The sequence below is a fragment of the Podarcis cretensis genome, assembly GCF_951804945.1.
Source record: "Podarcis cretensis genome assembly, chromosome: 16".
Lineage (NCBI taxonomy): Eukaryota > Metazoa > Chordata > Lepidosauria > Squamata > Lacertidae > Podarcis > Podarcis cretensis.
Genome location: NC_137186.1, coordinates 9,241,224 through 9,260,598, shown reverse-complemented (window position 1 = coordinate 9,260,598; position 19,375 = coordinate 9,241,224). Strand labels below are relative to the sequence as shown.

At 48.7% G+C, this 19,375-nt stretch overlaps 2 protein-coding genes across 3 annotated transcripts in view; one reads left to right on the top strand and one right to left on the bottom strand.

The window, feature by feature from the left end:
* CREB3L4 (cAMP responsive element binding protein 3 like 4) overlaps nt 1–410 on the bottom strand; it is a 33,050-nt gene extending 32,640 nt beyond the window's left edge. Inside the window, exon 1 of the mRNA XM_079958231.1 lies at nt 270–410. The gene's annotated coding sequence lies outside the window, so the exon portion shown is untranslated. The remainder of the gene's footprint in view (nt 1–269) is intronic.
* Nucleotides 411–487: 77 nt separating this feature from the next.
* Nucleotides 488–16,965, top strand: SLC39A1 (solute carrier family 39 member 1). 2 transcript variants are annotated; one of them, XM_079958352.1, is made up of 4 exons: nt 488–601; nt 10,222–10,594; nt 12,465–12,595; nt 14,700–16,965. In XM_079958352.1, exons 2-4 carry the CDS (start codon nt 10,396–10,398, stop codon nt 15,387–15,389), a joined length of 1,020 nt encoding a protein of 339 aa, XP_079814478.1. In that variant the 5' UTR covers nt 488–601; nt 10,222–10,395; the 3' UTR covers nt 15,390–16,965. The 2 variants fall into 2 exon arrangements, with proteins under 2 accessions (XP_079814478.1, XP_079814479.1); XM_079958353.1 differs by lacking the exon at nt 488–601 and adding an exon at nt 1,123–1,147.
* The last annotated feature ends 2,410 nt before the right edge of the window (nt 16,966–19,375 follow it).

Sequence of the window (19,375 nt, the reverse complement as noted above, 5' to 3'; positions counted from 1 at the left end):
TATCTAGATCTATGTCTATGTCTATATGTATATTACTTTATGTTACAGATAGGTAGCCGTGTTGGTCTGCCATAGTCAAAACAAAATAAAAAAATTCCTTCCAGTAGCACCTTAAAGACCAACTACCAAGAACTAACTTAGTTGGTCTTTAAGGTGCTACTGGAAGGAATTTTTTTATTTTATATTACTTTATGTGAGTTTAAAGCAAAACAAAACCAAGCCTTGCTGCAGAGGCCCGGGAGAGGGAGAAATTGAAAACCAACGCTTGCCTCCTTCTCATTGGCTCAAATCATACGGCTCTGCCCGCCTTCCTCAAGCTCCCGTTGGTTGAGATGAGTGCTACAGGACCTCTTCTCCCCCCCCCCCTCCGCCCACTTTCGAACGCCCAGACATCGAAGAAGCGTCACCGGGGCTCCCATTGGCCTTTTCCTCTTCTGCGCCCCGCCCTTTCGAATGTTCCTGTGACACTGTCCGCTGGCCCGGCGTTCCTATTGGCGAGCGGTGGCTGGGGGAATTCTCTTGTTCGCATAGCCCCGCCTTTTGGAACGTCCCGACTCCCACGGAGCTTGTGTTGAGTTGGGAGGCGACGGGGCCGGAGGAGGTGAGTTCGGCGTCGCGGATCAAGGCCGAGAGGGCAGAAGCGGGGCTTCGGGGGCTATAGACCGGTCTCTGCCCCTTGGCCTCCTATTTTTTGGGGGTGGTAGATGATGGGGGTCGTGTAAGATTTCTGGATCGCCCCATCTTACACCCGGCCCATTTAGCCTAGTATTGTCTGCACTGACCGGCAGCGGCTCTCCAGGGTTTCAGGGAGGGAGTGATTATAAGGGTTGGACCTGGGACGCCAAGCATACAGAACTATGCCCCCCCCCTTAAAAATAATGGTAAGATTCCAGCCCCCATGGGACCAAATAGGAGTGTAGGAAGCAGCCTTAATAATGCCATTGGTCTATCTAGCTCAGTATTGCCCACACGGACTGGCAGCAGTTCTCCAGGGTTTTAGGCAGGGAGTCTTTCCTAGCTGTACCAGGATTGGACCTGAGACCTTCTGTGTACAAAGTAGCTGCTCTACCCTTGAGCTACAGGCCTTTCTCCTTCAAATCTGTACTTTGAAGTAAAGCCTGTTGAACTCAATGGGGCTTACTCCCAGGTAAGTGGGTATACACACCAAATTTTAGTCTAAAATTCAAGTAATGCTTACTTACAAAGCTTGTACTGTATTTGGTGTTAGCCCTCGGTATTACTAGAAATGACATATGTTTGGTCCGTTAATGGTTGTACTCTGGGCTGCGGACACCCCATACCTCAAAGCCCATCTCTCCCTAAGAATCATAGAATCATAGAGTTGGAAGAGACCACAAGGGCCATCGAGTCCAACCCCCCGCCAAGCAGGAAACACCATCAGAGCACTCCTGACATATGGTTGTCAAGCCTCTGCTTAAAGACCTCCAAAGAAGGAGACTCCACCACACTCCTGGGCAGCAAATTCCACTGTCGAACAGCTCTTACTGTCAGGACCTTGTGAACTGTAGTACTGGGGATTACAGCTCCGTAAGGGGTAAACTACAATTCCCAGGATCATTTTATTCTGGATTGGTTTTACAGTGGTACCTTGGGTTACAGACGCTTCAGGTTACAGACTCAGCTAACCCAGAATTAGTACCTCGGGTTAAGAACTTTGCTTCAGGATGAGAAGAGAAATTGTGCTCTGGCGGCGCGGCAGCAGCGGGAGGCCCCATTAGCTAAAGTGGTGCTTCAGGTTAAGAACAGTTTCAGGTTAAGAACGGACCTCCAGAACGAATTAAGTACTCAACCCGAGGTACCACTGTATTTGATGTTTTAATGTGTTGAAAATGGAATTGAGATTTTTTTCTTTAAAATATAAAGCGGCATCAAAATGAAATGAATAATAATAATAATACCTCATGTAACAACAAAAAAGCGCCTAGACTTTCTGTTGTGGCAACCATAATCTGGGTTTAAGGGCCATTTGGTGATTAATTTATATATCTGAGTTTCTAACACTCGCCGTCCAGTCTTGGCCACAAAGCATACTGAGATCTTCAGGCTACCTTGCATCTAGCTCTATCTGAGTGAGATTACTAATTTCAATCTGTTAAATTCATGATTTAGGTCGCACTCATACTGCACATTTAAAGCACTTTGATACTGCTTTAAGCAGTTATGGCTTTCCCCAAGGAATCCTGGGAACTGTAGTTTGCTAAAGGTGATGCGAGTTATTAGAAGACCACGCCCCCCTTCTCCCATCACAGAGCTACAATTTCCAGAGTTCTCTGGGAAGAGGGGTTGATCGTGAAACCTCTCTGGGAACTGTAACTATGGGAAGGGAATAGTGGTCTCCTAACTCTTTAGGGACTCGGGTGGCGCTGTTGGCTAAACCACAGAGCCTAGGACTTGTCGATCAGAAGGTCGGCGGTTCGAATCCCCACGACGGGGTGAGCTCCCGTTGCTCGGTCCCTGCTCCTGCCAACCTAGCAGTTTGAAAGCACGTCAAAGTGCAAGTAGATAAATAGGTACTGCTCCGGCGGGAAGGTAAACGGCGTTTCCGTGCACAGCTCTGGTTCGCCAGAAGCGGCTTAGTCATGCTGGCCACATGACCCGGAAGCTGTACGCCGCCTCCCTCGGCCAGTAAAGCGAGATGAGCACCGCAACCCCAGAGTCGGTCACGACTGGACCTAATGGTCAGGGTTCCCTTTACCTTTAACAACTCTTTGCACCCTTGGCAAACTACATCTCCCAGGATTCTTTAGGGGCAACCCTGACTTAGGGGGCTTAGAGGAGACACCCCCCAGAGCTACAATTCCCAATTTATTTCTCTATTGCGTTTATATGCAACTTTCTCCCCCCACAAGAGTTCAAGGTGGCGTACATGATTCTCCCCCTCCTCCTTTACTACCCACAACAGCCTTGTGAGGTAGGCTTGGCTGAGAGGCAGTGACTGGTCCAAGTCTGATGCTGTAACCCAGGGGTCGGCAAAGTTTTTGTGGCTTTGGTCAGTTCATGGTCCCGCAGACGCTGCAGTGGGCCGGAGTGCGCACGCATGCGCAAATGCTATTTCTGGCGCTCCTTCTGGCCTGGAGAAGGCGTGCACAGCTTCCCATTGCCTGCAGAGCTTCCTGCAGCCAGTGGGAAGCTGGCCAACATCGTGGAAGGCGGTCCTCACTCTGCTCCGTGCTGGTTTAGCGTGGCGCTCGGGAGACGACTGAGCGGGCAGCAGGGGGTCCATGGGCCGGTTAATCGATCCCCATGGGCCGCTTGTGGCCCATGGGCCTTAGATTGCCAACCCCTGCTCTAACCACTACACCACAATTGCTTTTACTGAAGAAGGATCGATTGTTAAACCACTCTGGGAATTAATGCTGTGCACCTCTGACCCCGGGACGCAAGTGGCGCTGTGGTCTAAACCACAGAGCCTAGGGCTTGGCGATCAGAAGGTCGGCGGTTCAAATCCCCGCGACAGGGTGAGAATTCCCCCAGCCAACCTTGCAGTTCGAAAGCACACCAGTGCAAGTAGATAAATAGGTACCACTCTGGCGGGAAGGTAAACGGCGTTTCCGTGCGCTGCTCTGGTTCGCCAGAAGCGGCTTAGTCATGCTGGCCACATGACCCGGAAGCTGTACGCCAGCTCCCTCGGCCAGTAAAGCGAGATGAGCACCACAACCCCAGAATCGTCCGCGACTGGACCTAATGGTCAGGGGTCCCTTTACCTTTACCTCTGCCCCACGTTTGGCAGAATCTGGCCAAGCATCATGCATGCTGGCATGTTGGAAAGGATCTCGGTCCTGTATACCTGAAGGAGCATCTCCACCCCCATCGTTCTGCCCGGACACTGAGATCCAGCTCAGAGGGCCTTCTGGCGGTTCCCTCATTGCGAGTAGTGAGGTTACAGGGAACCAGGCAGAGGGCCTTCTCGGTGGTGGCACCCGCCCTGTGGAACACCCTCCTTTCAGATGTGAAGGAAATAAGCAGCTATCCTATCTTTAAAAGACATCTGAAGGCAGGCCTGTTCAGGGAAGTTTTTAATATTTAATGCTGTACTGTTTTTAACATTTGATTGGGAGCCACCCAGAGTAGCTGGGGAAACTCAGCCAGATGGGTGGGGTATAAATAATAAATTATTATTATTATTATTATTATTATTATTATTATCTGCCCCAGTTTGGATCACATTTCCATTTATTTGGACTACAGTCCATAAATGCTAAACGCAGTGCGGGGTTATCAAGACAACCGCGTCTGAGAGAGAAACACAATATACTTGCACACCGGTTGTGAAATCCATGAAAAATTGGAAGTAGTTCAACAATAAATAAAGGCAGGAAGCATTGAATCTGAACTCCTCTTTAAGGACAGGGTGATCTGTTGCCCTCTAGACATTGTTGGCCTGTAAATCCTGTCATTCCTGAGCATGGACCATGCAGGCTGGAGCTGATGGAAGTTGGAGGCAGCGGTGGTGTAGTGGTTAGTGTGTCAGGCCAGGGTTCAAATCCTGACTCAAAGTAAATAAATATGGCTGCCTTTTGATGGCGTAATATTTTATATAATCTTAGTTTTGGAGTCTGCCATTAAAATTGAGACACTGAATTCACCCAAGTCCCCCAAAGAGGAGAGATTTACCCCAATCACAGAATTCCTATTTGCTTGGAAATTTTGTTTGGCAAAATGAATGTCAGAGTATGAATCCCTGTGATGGAACCTGGGTGGCCTGAGGTGGAAAGATCCTGGGGTGAATAACAGACTTCTCACCTGGGTGAATTGAAAACTGCTTCCAGGTGACCAAACCAGGAAACACTGTTATTTTTTTAATTCTTCTCCACTCCTCTGTCTCCAGTTTAGACCACCAATGACTTTGTGCTGCTGTAGGCAGACTAAGAGGCTTTTCTTGTGGACTAGGAACTTTTGTGGGCCTCTTTGTAAAGCATACATACGAAGATGATTTCTTGCTCCTGCTCCCACTGTTGCCTGGCAAAAATTGGATAAGCGTGTTCAACTAGGACTGCTAAGACCTGGGTTCAAGACGTTACTTGCTCAGGCAACATTATGGTCAGGGATGGTGGGAAGTTGTGGTCCAAAACATCTGGATTGTTGATAAGGTTGGCTTGGGCAGAATTACTGTAACTTTCCTCCTTCCTCTTTTGAGGACTGTGGTCTGTGCAGCCAGGTGGCTGATAAGAGACGAGGCAGAAGTGAATCTGGCAATTTCAGTATTTGTTTTTCCAATCTTAAATCCACACCTCTACATATCCATTTCAAATGGGACGCAGGTGGCGCTGTGGGTTAAAGCCTCAGCGCCTAGGACTTGCCGATCAAAAGGTCGGCGGTTCGAATCCCTGCGGCGGGGTGCGCTCCCGCTGCTCGGTCCCAGCGCCTGCCAACCTAGCAGTTCGAAAGCACCTCCGGGTGCAAGTAGATAAATAGGGACCGCTTACCAGCGGGAAGGTAAACGGCGTTTCCGTGTGCGGCTCTGGCTCTGGCTCTGGCCAGAGCAGCGATGTCACGCTGGCCACGTGACCCGGAAGTGTCTCCGGACAGCGCTGGCCCCTGGCCTCTTAAGTGAGATGGGCGCACAACCCCAGAGTCTGTCAAGACTGGCCCGTACGGGCAGGGGTACCTTTACCTTTACCTTACATATCCATTTCAGTTTGGGATATTATTTTTAAGTCCTTATATAAACTCATCAGCATTTTAGTTTGAATTATTACTATTTTTGTATGCGATTTTTGCCGTATAACGCACACTTTGCAAGTCATTTCCCTTGCTATAATGCTTGTTTGGAATATTGTATTTTTCCTAGTGAATGCACTTATTTTTATTTACTTAACAGGAGTTTATTTATGCTATGTTGAAAATATATATCTCGCTTTTTCGCAATTCCCTCTGAATGGGGTACGTCAAGTTCAGCAAAGACAATAATGAGCAAGCCTGTTTGAAAACTAACCATAAAAATCAGAAATGGTTTAAAATCTCTCCCGGAATAAAAAGTTAAGCACCAGAAGTAGAACATTTCGATGTGGTGGTTAGGGTGGTGGGCCTAACCTGGGAGAAACCTGGGTTCAAATCTCCACTCAGATCAGGTAGAGATATAAGGAACTAGGCAGGTCCGTGAGGAACCCTGAACCCAAGTTGTTAAGGCCATTGCAAATTAATGCAATTAATTTATTTTTCGGCCCATAAGACGCACTTTTTTCCTCCTAAAAAGTAAGGGGAAATGTCCACCCCCATCATTCAGCCCGGACACTGAGGTCCAGCTCTGAGGGCCTTCTGGCGGTTCCCTCGCTGCGAGAAGCCTAGTTACAGGGAACCAGGCAGAGGGCCTTCTCGGTAGTGGCACCCGCCCTGTGGAATGCCCTCCCACCAGATGTCAAAGGGAACAACTACTACCAGTCTTTTAGAAGACTTCTGAAGGCAGCCCTGTTTAGGGAAGCTTTTAATGTTTGATGTATTACTGTATTTCAATATTTTGTGGGAAGCCGCCCAGAGTGGCTGGGGAAGCCCAGCCAGATGGGTGGGGTATAAATAAATAAATTATTATTATTATTATTATTATTATTATTATTAAGCAAATGCACTGGACGGCAGCGGGATCCCTTTTGAACCGGCCAGAGTCCTGGCACTATGCAGCAGAAGTCAGCAAACTTTTTCAGCAGGAGGTCGGTCCACTGTCCCTCAGAGCTTGTTGGGGGCCGGACTATATTTTGAAAAAACAACAACGAACGAATTCCTATGCCCCACAAATAACCCAGAGATGCATTTTAAATAAAAGGACACATTCTACTCATGTAAAAAAACGCTGATTCCTGGACCGTCCGTGGGCCGGATTTAGAAGGTGATTGGGCCGGATCCGGCCCCTGGGCCTCAGTTTGCCTACCCATGCGGTGCAGCTTTTGCAGCAGTAGCAGTCAATGCATTTCTGAGTCCGAAAGCTGCTCCTTCCCCCTCTGTTTGGGCAGGAGAAACATTACCGGAATCTGTCGGCCTCATGACTCACTTACAGCAACAGAGGCCAGGAAGTTCCCAGAATACGGTTTAGGATCTGCTGATCCGGAATCTGCCCTTTCCAGTTCGAGCTCCAAGAAGGAGAGGCTGGAAAAAGATCTCTCTCCCTCCTCCCCCTGTTGTTTGGGTTTTTAGTTTTTAGGCCCCCCCCCTCCCCACTTTCGGACAGGAGAATGGGAATCCATTTCCTTTCCTGGAATGCCTGTTGATGGTGGGAGAAGGCTAATTTTAAAAGCATTTTATGCTTTTTACAGAGATCAGCTCTAGAGCTGGGGGGTCATCATTGCAGCTTGACTTGTTTTATTTTTTCCAATTGAATTCCAGTAACAACTAAGGAGTTACAGAAAAGAAAACGAAGCAAAAAATTGTTTTGTTTTAAGTAGTCACAACTGCTAATAAGGAAGTGTAGGATACAGCTTAGAGCAGGGGTAGGCAGCCTAAGGTCCGTGGGCTGGATGCGGCCCAGTCACCTTCTAAATCCGGCCCACGGACAGTCTAGGAATCAGCGTGTTTTTACATGAGTATGTATGTATTATTTATATATAATTATATATATATAATTCCCGCGACGAGGTGTGCTGCCATTGCTTGGTCCCAGCTCCTGCCAACCTAGCAGTTCGAAAGCACGTCAAAGTGCAAGTAGATAAATAGGTACCGCTCCTGCGGGAAGGTAAACGGCATTTCTGTGTGCTGCTCTGGTTCGCCAGAAGCGGCTTAGTCCTGCTGGCCACATGACCCAGAAGCTGTACGCCGCCTCCCTCGGCCAGTAAAGCGAGATGAACGCCGCAACCCCAGAGTCGGGCTCGACTGGACCTAATGGTCAGGGGTCCCTTTACCTTTACCTTTAGAGGTGACTTATTATCATTTACAGTATTAAGAATTTGATTTGGCAACTTCCCTTCACCCCTAGGTTCCAGGGTGGTTCAGCACAGTTTAAGATACAAACATTGACAACAGTTTAATCTCAATTGCAAGGATAGGGTGTGCCTTAACATTAGACACCTCAAGTGTCAGAGGCCATGAAAAAGAGATGCATGTCTTGTGCCCCATGAGTTTTTCATGACCCCCCCTCCCAAAATGGTCTATTTATTTATTATTTTCTTTATTTTTTAAAATTTCCATATAAAATTATACACACACACACATACACCACACACACAAAAAACTTGTGCGTGTGTATGTATGTATGTATGTATGTATATTTATATAATTGACTGCCCTACAACAATGCCATGAGGTCAGATAGTTTTTGTGCCCCTCTAAAATCCTCTCCACTTTTTTCCTTCTTTAAAAAATGTCCTGTTGCCTGAACCCCTGGAGAGCCGCTGCCTGTCCGTGTAGACAATACTGAGCTAGATAGAACCATGGCCTGACTTGGTGTAAGACTGCTTTCCTCTGTGCCTGCGATGCTCCTGGAGTGGGAAGGAAATCATACTTTGGTTGACACACCACACAGCTCCTATTTTTAGGGCCCACCTTGTTTCTGTGCCGTACGTTGTTTTAAACCAGTGGTGGGATTACCTAGGGGGGTGCTAAAAGGCAAGGGGGATGCAGGGGGGCAGCTGAGGTGCCAAGGACTATCAAACTTTGAAAAGCTGGCATCACTGGATCATCAGTTTTGTTGAATAAACAAAATAGTTGTAACCGGATTTTGAGTAATTGTGCAATTAATTGTTCCTGTTTCAAGTTTTGTTGTGCTATTATCTTCCTTAGTGCGTTGTGGAAACGACTATTCTGAATAATGCTTTTTGTGAGTTTGTGGAACCAAGGGGAGCAGTGAACCCAAAAGTTTGAGTATCTCTGTTTTGAACTGTTTTCACATTGTGTTTTAACTGTTGCGACCCACCCTGGCCCCTTTGGGTGAAGGGTGGATAATTAATAATAATAATATTATTAAATGGAACTCCTATTTGGGAACTTCCCTGGCTTTTTTCTGGCCCACGTAGGACCAGTCTGGATAGTGGCCCTTGGTGAAGATTTGACGTTTTCATCCCCCAAAAGTGTTTGATTGGAGTTTCTACTGAAATGAGGCTGCATTTTAATGTAGAGGAATCCTATTCGGAATAAGGGGATTTCCCTTAAAAAAAGGGAAACGTTGACAGCTATGCTTCTAAATACAACAAACAAACAATACAAGCAACACGCAGACCAGTATACCAGATAGCACTGTAATTTTTAGTGCATAATATACATGATTTAGTAACAAAAACAAATTGTGTGCACTTGTAAATTCTCTAATATATTTGAAATCAATTGAACACATGTCTGTCAATCAAAAGAACATTTGTTGAGAATAGCAATCCCTTTCTGTTTAAATTCAATATCGTTGGTAAACAAAGTACCGTATTTTTCGTCCCATAGGACGCTCCGTCCCATAGGACGCACCTACTTTTTTGGGGGGGAAATAAAGGAAATTTCCCCCCTTTATTACCCCCAAAAAACCAGGTCGGGGAACAGTGGGATGGCGGCGCTGCGCCTCCCCGCTGTCCCCCGAGCTTGTGGGGCTGGCCGATGTCTTTCCGGTGCGCGGGGCGCCCTGCTTCAGGGCGCCACGCGCGCCAGGCGGCAGGCTGCTATCCGCAGCGTGGGGAGCCCTGCGGGGAACTTCTGCAGGGCTCCCCACGCTGCGGATGTCTGTCCGGCGTGCGGGCGCTCTGCTTCAGGGCGCCCTGCCCGCCGGGCGGCAGTCTGCGGACACCTACGCGAAGCACGGGGCGTCCTCCAAAGGGCGCCCCATGCTCCGAACTGCCGGCTGCCTCCCGCAAGCCCTGCGTGCCGGGGGGAGTACCCCCGGGCGCGTAAGACTTGCGGATAGCTTCCTGGAGCCTGGAGAGCGAGAGGTGTCGGTGTGTACCGACGCCTCTCGCACCGACGCCTCTCGCTCTCCAAGCTTCAGCGAAAGCCTGCATTCGCCCCATAGGATGCACACACATTGGATGCACACACATTTCCCCTTCATTTTTGGAGGGGAAAAAGTGCGTCCTATAGGGCGAAAAATACGGTAGGTGCCAAACCCTTGGGTATACGGAGTTAAGCTAGCAACACAGCGGTTTGTTGTTCTAATACAACAACAGCAATGGCTTTCAAATTGAGCGTTTGGGTTCCCTGCTGGTGTCCCTTGAAAATGCTTTCCCCCTGCCAATGCCTTCGCTCCCTGTTCACTTTGGTTCCTAGCGCCCCTTCACTCTTTTTTCTTCCTCCTTGCAGGACGAACACCTCCTGGACCCTAATCCCTCGGGGTGCCCCAAAACCGGCAGGGAATGAAGAGGATGGTGGCAGTTTGAGGGGAATCCTCTGCTCACTTGCACGGCGGTTAAGCACAAGGTTACGGGGCTTTGTGGGCTCAGCCCAAAGTTGGCCAAGAAACCCTGCACCGAAGCGATGGCTGCCGAGTTGAGGCACGAGACGCAGCTGGAAGAGATGGTGTGGGAGCCCTATGCCCACGTGGTGGCCCTCCGCTCCGCCACGGGTTTGGAGGTGAAGCTGGGCTCTTTGGCTCTGCTACTGGTGGTGACCCTCTTGTGTGGGTTCCTTCCTCTGTGGGTCTTCCGGCGGCCGGGAGCCACAACCAGCTTGTCAGGTAAAAGAATGGCGAATTAATAATAAATAATAATAAATTTTTATTTATGCCCTGCCCTCCCCAGCCAGAGCCAGGCTCAGAGCGGCTAACACCAATAAAATCATAGTAAAAACATAATAGGAAAAAAAAAAACAGTTTAAAATACAGTGGTACCTCGGGTTACAGACGCTTCAGGTTACAGACTCTGCTAACCCAGAAATAGTGCTTCAGGTTAAGAACTTTGCTTCAGGATGAGAACAGAAATCGTGCTCTGGCGGCACAGCGGCATCAGGAAGCCCCATTAGCTAAAGTGGTGCTTCAGGTTAAGAACAGACCTCCGGAACGAATTAAGTACTTAACCCGAGGTACCACTGTATAGGTTAAAATGCAAGTTAAAGCATCCAGGTCAGTTGGCCATCCAGCCTCTGCTTAGAAACCTCCAAGGAGTCCACAACCTCTCATGGGCAGCGATAGAAATAATAATAATAAATTTTATTTATACCCCGCCCTCCCCGGCCAGAGCCAAGCTCAGGGCAGCTAACACCAGTAAAATTACAGTAAAAGCATAATAGGGGAAAAAACACCAATTTAAAATACAGGTTAAAATGCAATTTAAAATGCAGCCTCATTTTAAAAGTAGCCGATAAATCAAGACCATAAGGGGAGGGAAACATAAGGGTCAGACTGAGTCCAAACCAAAGGCCAGGCGGAATAGCTCTGTCTTGCAGGCCCTGCAGAAAGATGTCAGGTCCCGCAGGGCCCTAGTCTCTTGTGACAAAGCCTTCCACCAAGTCGGGGCCAGTACTGAAAAGGCTCTGGCCCTAGTTGAGACCAGTCTAACCACCTTGCGACCTGGGACCTCCAAAATGTTGTCGTTTGTGGACCTTAAGGTCCTCTGCAGAGCATACCAGGAGAGGCAGTCCCGTAGGTACGTGGGTCCTAGGGCGCATAGTTAACAGTCATGGCTCCCTCTGAAGAACCCTGGGAAGTGTGGTTTGTTAAGGGTGCCGAGAGTACTTAGGAGACTTCCTTATTCCCCTTATTCCCATAGCGGTTTCACAATCGATCCCACTTCACCAGGGAACTTGGACCTGTAGCTCTGGGTGGGGAATTGGGGATGTCTCCTACCGGCTCCCCCTTAACAAACTACGTTTCCCAAGATTCTTTGGGGAAGCCATCATAGATTTGTAGGGGAATCTAGTCAAGCGCCCTGCAATTTAGGAATCTTTTTGTCCCAGCATGGGGCTTGAATCCATGACCCTGAGATTAAGCGTCTCCTGATACTATTTTAAAAGCATAACGCATTCGAGACCTGGGAGAAGAGAGGGTTGAAGAAGACTGGAAGAAATTCAAGATTTATTTACAAAAGTATTGTAATTTGGTAGAAGGCTAAGAAGGATGCTAGATCATAAATAACTGCCTACCATTGAATTAGATTTGAATTTGACGATAAGTGAGATTGAGGAAAATATAAAATTTTTGGAGAATTATTAGATTAAATTAATTGAACGAGATTTAAGAATGTAAACAAGATGATAAATTGCTGGAAAAAGGTCATAATGATGTAAGTGGGAGTGGGAGACGTGAGGGAGTCCAAAGAAGTTTTGAAAAATGTGTTATGATTCATGTCATATTGTTTATCATTTTTGCATTTTGTATTTAAAAAAATCTCAATAAATATTTATATAAAAAAAATAATAATAAAAGCATAACGCAAGATGTGGCCTTGTCAGATAGCTGTCGATTGCGGCTTTCCGTAGCCCGATATGAAGCAAGGTTAGGCTTGGCGATTTCAGACCAGCACTAAAATATTATTCTTCCAACTTGCCCCCTCACCCCGTCTTTTCCTCTCTCCTCTTTCCTGCTCTGACGCTTCTTGCTCTCCCAACAGATTCCCGAAGGAAGGTTTTAAGCCTGGTGAGCTGTTTCGCTGGAGGTATCTTCCTGGCTACGTGTCTCCTGGACTTGATCCCTGATTACCTTGCCGGTATTAATGAGGCCTTCAACAACTTGAGAGTTACGGTGAGCGAAGGCCCAGATTTTGCCACCACTTTATGAGAAGGATCTAGGTAAAGGTAAAGGTAAAGGTACCCCTGCCCATACGGGCCAGTCTTGACAGACTCTGGGGTTGTGCGCCCATCTCACTTAAGAGACCAGGGGCCAGCGCTGTCCGGAGACACTTCCGGGTCACGTGGCCAGCGTGACATCGCTGCTCTGGCCAGAGCCAGAGTCGCACACGGAAACGCCGTTTACCTTCCCGCTGGTAAACGGTCCCTATTTATCTACTTGCACCCGGAGGTGCTTTCGAACTGCTAGGTTGGCAGGCGCTGGGACCGAGCAGCGGGAGCGCACCCCGCCGCAGGGATTCGAACCGCCGACCTTTCGATCGGCAAGTCCTAGGCGCTGAGGCTTTAACCCACATGTTGTGTTTAATCATCAAAACTGCTGAGTCGTTTACTGTTCATTAGGGCTGGGCAATACAGTGGTACCTCAGGTTACATACGCTTCAGGTGATATACGCTTCAGGTTACAGACTCCGCTAACCCAGATATAGTGCTTCAGGTTAAGAACTTTGCTTCAGGATGAGAACAGAAATCGTGCTCCGGCGGCGCGGCGGCAGCAGGAGGCCCCATTAGCTAAAGTGGTGCTTCAGGTTAAGAACAATTTCGGGTTAAGAATGGACCTCCGGAGCGAATTAAGGACTTAACCCGAGGTGCCACTGTACCTGGTTTTAACTTCATATCACCAGCTAAACATCGCGATATATTGATTTACAGTGCTATTTTTCTGGAAAAAGAGGTGCTGGAACTCGCCATGAATCCCTCCCTCTTTCTGTTGGAATGGCAGTGGCACCCACCTGAGAGGTGCCAGAAGTCACCTGAGAGGTGCTGGAACTGAGTTCCCCCTGAAAAATAGCCCTGCCAATATATCATGATGTCTGAAATAGGATGAAACTAGGCTGAGGCGCTGTCTGATTTCATAGATTTTCCCACATAGTGATTTTGTATAGCGCGCTCTCTCTCTCTCTTTCTCTCTCTCTCTCTCTCTCTCTCTCTCTCTCTCACACACACACACACAGGTCTGCTGCACCTGCTCACTCCACACTCCAGCCCCACTTACCCAGAATTCTTTGCCCTTCCTCCTGCCCAGCCCCCTTTACGGCTCGCCCACCACCTTGCCAATCCACCCCCAAAAAACTAGCCCCAAGCCCCTCTCCCCTCTCCCTTTCAAAGGAGGCAGGAAACCCTTCATTCAGCAGATTGCTCTCCACTTTAAACTGCTCACCTCTGCTCCGGCCTGCCATTCCTGACGCTGCAGTTAGCACGGCTGCCTGTTGGCGGTTATGTGAACTGCAGAGCGTGACGACATTCTACATTTCCATGTATATAAGAGAGACGAGATGGAGGGGTGGATGTCAAGCTTGTGTTAGAATTGTATGAATTTTCACAACCACGCCCCTGTTTTTGTCATGGCCCCAAAGCAACAAGTTCCCAAAAGCTGACGAGGCCGTTTTCACGGAAATCTGAACCCGAGGGTTGGACAAAAATCGAGACTATTTCCGGAAAATCTAAGCCAAATAAGTGATTGATTGTATTTCTATGCTGATTTTCATTCAAATGAATCCCAAAGAGGCTTGCCAACAAAAAATAACAATAGCCACATGATAGAACACCACAAGATTTGTTCTATACATTTTAGGAAGTTTAGTTGGTGTTAGATACCATGTATACCGTATTTTTCGCTCTATAAGACGCACCAGACCACAAGACGCACCTAGTTTTTGGAGGAGGAAAACAAGAAAAAAAATATTCTGAATCTCAGAAGTCAGAACAGCAAGAGGGATCGCTGTGCAGTGAAAGCAGCGATCCCTCTTGCTGTTCTGGCTTCTGGGATAGCTGCGCAGCCTGCATTCGCTCCATAAGACGCACACACTTTTCCCCTTACTTTTTAGGAGGGGAAAAGTGAGTCTTATAGAGCAAAAAATACAGTACATCATTTTCATCACATTTTCTTTTAGGGCGCTGCAAGTTATCGCTGTGCTTTGAATGTTTGGCGTGAAAGTGCCCCCCATAGCAAACCTCTGCCTCTGACCCTGTGCTCACACCTTTTCCCTTCCTTCCCGCAGCTCCATTTCCCGCTGCAGGAGTTCATCTTGGCCATGGGCTTCTTCCTAGTCCTGGTCCTGGAGCAGATCGTCCTGGCCTACAAAGACCCGGCGGGATCCCTGGAAGAGACCCAGGCCCTCCTTGGCTCGGCCGCAAACCCCTCCGCCTCCATCCAGGACCAGAGCTGGCCCGACGGGCCGCTGGTGCACCAGCACGGCCGGGACCGCCCGCACGTCCACGTGGACTTCAACGCCCACTCGGCCATCCGCTCGGTGGTCCTCCTCCTGGCCCTCTCGCTGCATTCCGTCTTCGAGGGGCTGGCCGTGGGGCTGCAGGAGGAGGGGGCCCAGGCGCTGGAGATCTGCCTGGCCCTGCTGATCCACAAGGGCGTCATCGCCTTCAGCCTCAGCCTCAAGCTCCTGCAGGGGCGGCTGCGCCCCCGGGTGGTGGCCGCCTGCCTCGTCCTCTTCGCCATCATGTCCCCCCTGGGCATCGGGCTGGGCGTGGTGCTGACGGAGACCCCGCTGGCGGCCCTCCACCAGCTGTCGCGCTGCGTCCTCGAGGGCCTGGCCACCGGCACCTTTGTGTACATCACTTTCCTGGAGATCCTGCCTCACGAGCTCAACTCATCTGAACAGCGCATCCTCAAAGTCATCGTCCTCCTGGCAGGTTTCGCACTCGTCACCAGCATCCTGTTCATCAAGATCTGAGGAGGAGGAGCGTGGGTTGTGGGTGGGCGAAGAGATGCCCTCGATCTGTGTCCTAAACTCACTCAGGGATCCCTTCGGATCCAAACCGCGCAGGGCTTTGACTTTCAGAAACTCGAGGGAGGAGGCTGAACCCAAGGCAGGCAAGCAATAATTTTCACAGACATCCCCAAAGATCTCCCTCCAGAGGCAAAAATAGCAGAAAACAGAGACAGTCCGGTGACATGGAAGGGAGAGGGCGACAACACACACACGCTATTCCTGGAAAAAACCCCACAAGCCTGTTTTTTTTGTTTTGTTATCCCCTCCAGAAATTCATCCTACTCTGTTGATTTCCCCCTGCTGTGGGGTTCCTACATGTTAGAACCCAGGTCCAAAACTTGGGATAGACAGGCTTATCTCCTTTTTAAAGATTCTTCCCTCTTCCTCTGAAAATAGGAACGCTGTTTTAGACCTGCACTCTGACTGTTCCCACAATCTCAGGCGCCCTTTGGGCCCAGCTGTGCTCTAGGCCTGATTGCCTGGGGCGCCTCTGCAGTTGGGCACAAGGTCAGAGTGTCTGGTGGGGTGTTAAGTGCTTACGCCCTCTTGTGAGTACGTAGCTACGAAAATAAAACCATAGCCAAATTTGGCACGTGGGGATGGCTTGACAATCCTTCCCTGGGTTTTAAGAATTAAGCAGGCCTCAAAAACGGGCAGTCGGGCTGTATCTGTCACCCTCTGCATACTGGAGCAAGAGCTCTTGCGGCAGCAGAGGGGAGAGTTTGAATGCTGCGCCCTGGAGGAATCACAACACAACCGCTTGTGCGATTGGAATATCGTTGCACCAGCTGGTCGCAAGGTCTTTCGTGCAACTGCGTTGTCACCACCCCTCCTTATGTGTTTCCTTGCACAACCACACCCCCTCCGGTGTGGTTGATATCTCAAAGTGATGTACCCAGGGCTCTTGTACACAACCCTTTGCCATGTTTTACAAATCAGCGTGTGTGGCAGGGGGTCTCTCTTGTTTGTGCTTTTTAAACACAACAACAAACTGGTTTCTGGTGCCAAAATACTTCTCTGCCATCTCCACAGCTCGTTAACCGTCTTGCCTTAAAATGTTGGTGCCTTGACTGTTTCAAAAGGGCTCACCAACTGTGTGTGTGTATGTGTTTTGTACGGTGTGGTTGGTTGGGTTGAGTGAGTCAAACACTTTTAAATTTTGGTTGCCTCCTTTCCTTGACCAGCCCAAGCACTTTGGGAAGAACATTTCAGGGGCACCTTTGGGGTTTTTTTTGGAGGGGGCCGACTCTTGCATTCCCTGTCTTAAGTGCCAAAGTTGTTTCTCTCACCTGCCCGGGGTGGGGTGGGGTAATTCTGTGGGTTTTGCTCAAGTGAAAGTTGTGCAAAACGAGCGTTGCAGATCAATTGACGCAGACGCAGCTTTTATTGGGGGGAATGATCCTCTTCCACTGAAGCACGTGAGGCTGAGAGAGACAATGTAAAATAGCTGTGTTCGTTCCTCCATTGTAAGCTTGCTTGATACAGAGAGAATCATCTAGAAGGTATCTTTCATTAAACTGACATGTTCTAGGAACAACCTGTTGGTGTTTGTATTTTTGAGTTGCGCGGAAGCATTTTGCCAGGCCAAAGTGCAGAACGTTGGTTGTGTGTCTGTGAATCTTGTTCTGTTAATCAGGGATGAGGAATCTTTGACCCTCTAGATGCACGTTTCTGGACTGCAACTTGCGTCAGTCAGGTCTAGTCAGGGATGACGCGTGTTGTATCCAGCAAGACCTTGCAAGCTGCAGGTTCCCTGTCCTTGTATTAACAGATGGTTAAACTCATGGGCCTGGTGTAAACAGAACATAGACCTATGTTTGGTGCATGAGAAATTGGGCAAAAGACTCTTGCATCGCATTGGGTTGGACTACCTGACCCTGGGGTGTGGGTGGGTGGGTGTCTATGATTGTATGTTAACCAGCAATTGTGAATTTCCATAGGGGTCTGCCCCTGTTGAATTTCAGCACCGGCTCATTTTTGGCCTAATATAAGGATGCGGGTGGCGCTGTGGTCTAAACCAGTGTTTCCCAACCTTGTGCCTCCAGCTGTTTTTGAACTACAACTTCCATCATCCCTGACTAGCAAGACCAGTGGCAAGGGATGATGGGAATTGTAGTCCAAAAAACAGCTGGAGGCACAAGGTTGGGAAACACTGGTCTAAACCACTGAGCCTCTTGGGCTTGCAGATCAGAAGGTTGGCGGTTCGAATCCCCGCGACAGGGTGAGCTCCCGTTGCTCGGTCCCTGCTCCTGCCAACCTAGCAGTTCGAAAGCACGTCAAAGTACAAGTAGATAAATAGGTACCACTCCGGCGGGGAGGTAAACGGCATTTATGTGCGCTGTTCTGGTTCGCCAGAAGCGGCTTAGTCATGTTGGCCACATGACCCGGAAGCTGTACGCCGGCTCCCTCGGCCAATAAAGCGAGCTGAGCGTCGCAACCCCAGAGTCAGCCACGACTGGACCTAATGGTGAGGGGTCCCTTTACTTTTACCTTTAAGGGCCCCAAGATCTGGAATTATCACAAGCGTGGAGCTGCAGCTACGGGCCTTCGCAGGGGCCAGTTGAGATGACTGCGGACAAAGAACGTCTGAGAAGTTGGACTCAGAGCAAATTTCCCCAGGCATAAAATAGGTTTTGTTTTCATTTAAAAGTGGGACTTCAGTGATCAGACCACCCCCTTGATTTCAATAAGGCGTTTGCAAATGCTCGGTACCGATCGCTTGTTGACTTGAGCTGCTTTTGTTCTTAAACTGTTTCCTGTCTCTGGGAAGCTGGCGGGCACTTGAGACGCCCACGACCCAAGCCATTTACGCTGGCTGGAAAATACTCGGGGGCGGCGGGTGGAAACGAAAGCAGCTTCGATATCCAGAGCGGTTTTTAAACGGAAGTTCAGCATACAGTTTCTTAACTTGGCGTATAGCAGTCGCCGTCCCGTTTTTTCAAAATTTCCACCCCTCTGGACCCTCCTTCCCATGTGCACAGCACTGCAAGGGATTTGGGAAGGGTGCAAAACAGATGTCTCGTGGTACGTGCCTTGAAAATGCTCTCCCCTTCCCTTCCCTGTGGCTGTTTTTGGGGAAGATGACAGGCTGGCTCCATCAGGCCTCCTATCCCTTCAGTCAGTAGAGCATCAAATCTCAGAATCATAGAGTTGGAAGGGGTCCTTCAAAGGCCATCTAGTCGAACCCCCTAGAATGCAGGAATATCAACTAAAGCATCCAGCACATGTGGCCATCCAACCTCTGCTTAGAAACCTCCAACCTCTCATGGGCAGCGACAGAAATAATAATAATAATAATAATAATAATAATAATAATAATAATAATAATAATACAGTAATAGTAATAGTAATTTATACCCTGGCCAGAGCTGGGCTCAGGGTGGCTAACACCAGTAAAATTACAGTAAAAACATAATTGGGGAAAAAAAACATAATTTAAAATACAGGTTAAAATGCAATCTAAAATGCAGCATCATTTTAAAAGTAGCCCATAGATCAAGACCATAAGGGGAGGGAAACATAAGGGTCAGACTGAGTCCAAACCAAAGGCCAGGCGGAACAGCTCTGTCTTGCCAGCCCTGCGGAAAGATGTCAAGTCCCGCAGGGCTCTAGTCTCTTGTGACAGAGTGTTCCACCAAGTTGGGGCCAGTACTGAAAAGGCCCTGGCCCTAGTTGAGACCAGTCTAATCACCTTGTGACTTGGGACCTCCAAGGTGTTGTCATTTGTGGACCTTAAGGTCCTCTGTAGAGCATACCAGGAGAGGCGGTACCTCTAAGAAACGAAAGCTAGGAGCTAAATGGCACCTTTAAACCTGGAATATCTAGGCACACTTTTTAATAACAAGAATACAAAGCTGAAAATGAATGAACTGCAGCTAAAATATTGCATTCACTTTTCACATGGTCTAGTCCAGGGGTTCCCAAACTTATTTCAAAGAGGGCCAGAT